Source organism: Phaseolus vulgaris, chromosome 2 (genome assembly GCF_000499845.2).
Source record: "Phaseolus vulgaris cultivar G19833 chromosome 2, P. vulgaris v2.0, whole genome shotgun sequence".
Classification (NCBI taxonomy): Eukaryota; Viridiplantae; Streptophyta; class Magnoliopsida; order Fabales; family Fabaceae; genus Phaseolus; species Phaseolus vulgaris.
The window spans coordinates 10475168-10479629 of NC_023758.2; the positions used below are offsets into that span (position 1 = coordinate 10475168).

The following is a 4462-nucleotide window of genomic DNA, read 5'->3' on the forward strand; positions in this document are numbered from 1 at the left end:
GATTTCCAGCAATCTCTTCCTGTTTGATCGAGACAAATAATTATGCCTTGAAGGACAACTTTGATCAAATTTCAGAACAATTACAGTGGATCCAATGTCAATACCAGTATCAACATAGTACACTTTTCTCACCCTTTGTGTTCATCAAACATAAACAATAAACAACTATTGTTTGGATGGAAATACTCGTCAAACAGATAATAGGCAAATAAAGACAGATTATAACAAGTAATAAACATGTTTAAAAAAAGAAAAAAAAAAGTGTTTTAAGTATAAACCAAGCACTTTAGTACAATCTAGAGAAATAAAAAATTAATAATGATTAGACTAATTTTTTATGAGATAGTTGATTATTATGAATTATTTAAAAATAATATTATAATTCATTTTATCATGAAAAAAATTATTTTTATGAAAATTTTTCATACTTCGACATATTCTTTTAAAAAACAATTATTTATCGATATTGAAAATAATTTATAAAATTTTAATTAATTTAATACTATATAAAAATACATCATATTTTATTATTTAAATATTTTTAAAAACAATAATAAATATGTAAACTTACATCTTAATTTTTTTTTAAAAATAAATAAAATTTTCTTACAAACATCACATAACTGATAAATTTTTCTAACAAATTCACCCTAGGTATATTACTCAAAATAACCTTTTTTTTTTCTTCTTTACATTTTCTTCCCAAAATTTACTTTCTCAAATCTTCACACATCTCTTCCCTATACATTAAAAATATACTAAAAATATATTTATTTTCTCCTAAGTTATTTTTTGAATGAACGTTAATTTATCACCACAATAACTTTGCCTTGATAAAAAGGAAAAGTATGGATATTCATGTGTGTAGATAACTTAATCCGTGACACTCAATTCAATTACTCTTATTTAGATATATTTAAATTAAAACTAAATCAACCTAACCAAACTCATTTATATATTAGATTGAGTACTGGATTTTAGTATTTATTGGATCGGGTATTGGATTTTAGTATTGGAAATCATGAATTCAACTCAACTTATACATTATGCAATATATTTTTAATTTTAATTTATTATTTTATATGTTTCATAAAAAATAAAGATAGAGAAAAATCATGTATGTTAAATATCCCTCCCTTTATTTATTATTTTAGTTTTCTTAGAACATTTTTAGTAGGGCACTCATCAACAGATTATTAAAGTACTTTCTACATATCTTAACTTTATATATTATATTTAAATAAAAAAATATTTTGATATTCATATAAGATAAAAAAATTCAACCCTAAAAAACAATTTCAAGAAAAAGGTCTTATTTTTTGTCAAGTTGCATTATTATTTTCATTTGTTATGGCAAAAAATACGACCGTTATCCCAACGTTCCGAAAATTTCCGAATTTCGAAAAGCGAGCGAGACATATCCCTAGTTACCGTTATCAACGGCCACTTGTCTCACGAAAAAAAAAACACAGTGAAGAACCCAACCAAGAACACCACCACTCTCTTCCTTTCTTCATTCTTTTCTTCATCCCTTTCCCCAACCTCAAAAGATTCTAATTCCAGCAATTTTCATCATCGTTCATCACATCACTGTTATGGCAACACTCGCTCCAGGAATCGTGTTGAAGCTCCTGAACGGCCTGAACACTGGCGTGAAACCGACGAGCGAGCACCGGAGCTCGCTCTTGCAGGTCACCGACATCGTCCCCGCCGATCTCGACGAGAAGAATTTGATCCCCAAACAGGGCTTCTACATCAAGGTCTCCGATTCCTCTCACTCTATCTACGCCAGTCTTCCCTCCGACCAAAACGACGTCGTTCTCAGCAACAAGATGCAGCTGGGCCAATTCATCTACGTCGATTGCTTGGAACCGGGCTCGCCGGTTCCCGTTCTCCGCGGTGCCAAGCCCCTCCCCGGAAGACACCCTCTCGTGGGCACGCCCGAGCCCTTATTGGGCCTGAGGGCCCAAAAGCCCAGCTCTGTTCCCAGAAGAGGGTCTTGGGGAAATAATGGTGGTGGTGGTGATGGGGTTTCGGTTTCTTCGCCTATGGTGTTCAAGCCGGTGAATTTGGACTTTGACCAATGTACCCCTGTGAAAGCGAGGAATGGGGGTTTTCAACATGTGGCAATGTCGTCACCTTTGGTTAGAGGGAAGGTTGGGAGAGAGGGCACTCCGGTTTCTGCTGTTAGGTGCTCTGTTGGTGGAGGGCTTCTTGCCAAGATGAGTGATGTGAAAGGGGAAAGTCCTGCATTGATGAGGAAAAGCTGCGTGCTTCTCTCTTCCAATGGCAAGTTTAGTAGAAGCAAGAGTGTTTCTGAACGAGAACATAGAATCCCTGCTGCTAGCCCCTTCAAGTCAGCTGTAGGTACATTTTTCTTTTCCTCTTTCATTGTTCACATGAATGCTCGCTTTTACAACAATCATACATTCTTTATTCTATCACACATTTCTGTATCTGATATACTTTCTGGGTCACATGGTGTACTATTATTACAGTTTAAGGTTTCTTCTCACACATCATGAACAACAATAGTATTTTACTTTTAAAAACAATTTTACTAAATTAGTCTCACTTAGTATATTGTCTTATTCAAACAATATTGTCTTTATGGAATGTACATGTAAGTTGAAATTATGCAATTTTTGTTAGTAGTGGTAGGCTTGTGTGACTGAAAGTGGTGAATTTCACGTGCAGGAGAAGAAAAGTGGGACTCCGCCACCGCGGTTGAAGAATGCAAGAGTGGGGGCTTCCTCTGGGGATGCCAATTGTCAAAATCACAATCTGGACTCAAATTTCACTTTTCAACCCCAATCTCAGTCTACTACTAATTCAGCTTTTGATAATTGCAACAACCTTAGCCTCCCTGTGAATTTACCTGGAAAGCTTAGCTCGCTGGGGAAGGTAGAATCATCAATTCTGTTTGGCTTTTTGCCCTTTTGGTTCAATGGTTGAATAGAACTTGCATTTTGCTTGGCAGGAAGCTGTGCAACAGAGAGAAGTGGCTCAGAAGATTGCCCTTCAAGCTTTAAGAGATGCTTCAGCTACTGAGACAGTAGTTCGGTCCCTCAAGTATACTTCTTTCTTGAATAAATTATGTTTAAAGACTGCACGAGTCAGTCAATGCATTTAGAGAAATAAAGACAACTTGAAAGGTTTCCATAACAAAGGATAAAAAAGAGAGATTGTTTATCTTTTGAAGACAAAAAGCTAATAGTAGTAGCTCTTCCCTCCATTCTATTTTAATTGTGCTTTGCATACTGATGCAGAATGTCTTGTTTGTTTTGTTTTCTTTCAGGATGTTCTCAAATTTGTGCAAGTCAGCTCGAAGTGATGCTCCTGCGGCTTGTTTTGAACGGTTTTTGGAATTCCATAACGAGATTGTGCAAGCAGTTAATGAAATGGTGTCCATACAAGCTGCTACTTCAGCTTCAGAGTTGTCTCAGAAACCTGAGAAGCAAGAACCGCAGGTTTTGCATGAAGTAGTGGAGAACTACGACCATTCTGGGAACAGTGAATCAAACTTGTCCAAAAGAAGGGGTACTCTGTACAAATCAATGGCAGTCATTCCTGAAAAGCACGAGCAAAAGGCAAACACGGGGAGGCCCCTGAGATCCAGTACTAACCAAAAGGAGATTTTGGAGAAGAAAGGTTCTACCCCGTTCACAAAGATGCCTCTGGAACCTATTATTGAAAATGATGAGAATAAGAAACCAGGGGGATCATGCAACTTAAGCAACACAATCAAACTGGGAAAACAGATTGAAACAGAAGCTGGAAATTGGTTTATGGAGTTCATTGAGAAGGCCTTGGAAACGGGTTTGAAGAAAACCAAAGATGCATCAGATGTGAGGAAAGTTCCTCAGTCTCTCATACTGAAAGTTATGAATTGGGTGGAGGTAGAACAGTACCATAGCAACAAGAGGCCAAGTCATCCTAAAGCAGCACAAGTTGCTCGAAAGTTGAGAATAAAGATGAAAAATCCTTGACATTCAAAAGGGTGAAAAATTGCTGGTTACATGTGTGTATGTGTGTGGAATAGCAGTTACTGTGAGTCTTTCTTTAGAAATCAATTATATTGTCACGTGCCACTTAGGTTGACAAATGTTTGCAATTCTTTATTATTTTCGTTATTATTGTATACATATATAGATGATGTTGCAATTCTTTATTATTTTCGTTGCCTTTCTCTCAACTTCAAAAGCACACAAAAATCCATAGTGATTGGGAATTAATTTGAAGCCTAAGATAAAAAATTTAGAAAATTAGATATTAATTTTCTAGATTTTTGAACAACAAAATTTATTTTATATAGTGTGTAATATTTATATTGATGAGTTAACTTCTTTTAAAATATCTTTTAGTACTTTTAATTTTGAAAATAAATCAAGACACCAAATTTTAGAAAAAACCAGGACTTTTCTTTAATTCATTTCACTTAAAGGTTTAAATTTTTTGGATT

The 4462-nt window shown here is 35.1% G+C and overlaps 1 protein-coding gene across 1 annotated transcript; it reads left to right on the forward strand.

The window, feature by feature from the left end:
- Window positions 1-1429: 1429 nt before the first annotated feature.
- Window positions 1430-4174, forward strand: LOC137810628 (uncharacterized). The gene is made up of 4 exons (XM_068612008.1): window positions 1430-2363; window positions 2698-2904; window positions 2981-3072; window positions 3299-4174. The coding sequence occupies exons 1-4, from the start codon at window positions 1596-1598 to the stop codon at window positions 3987-3989; spliced, it is 1758 nt and encodes a 585-aa protein (XP_068468109.1). The 5' UTR covers window positions 1430-1595; the 3' UTR covers window positions 3990-4174.
- Window positions 4175-4462: the final 288 nt, after the last annotated feature.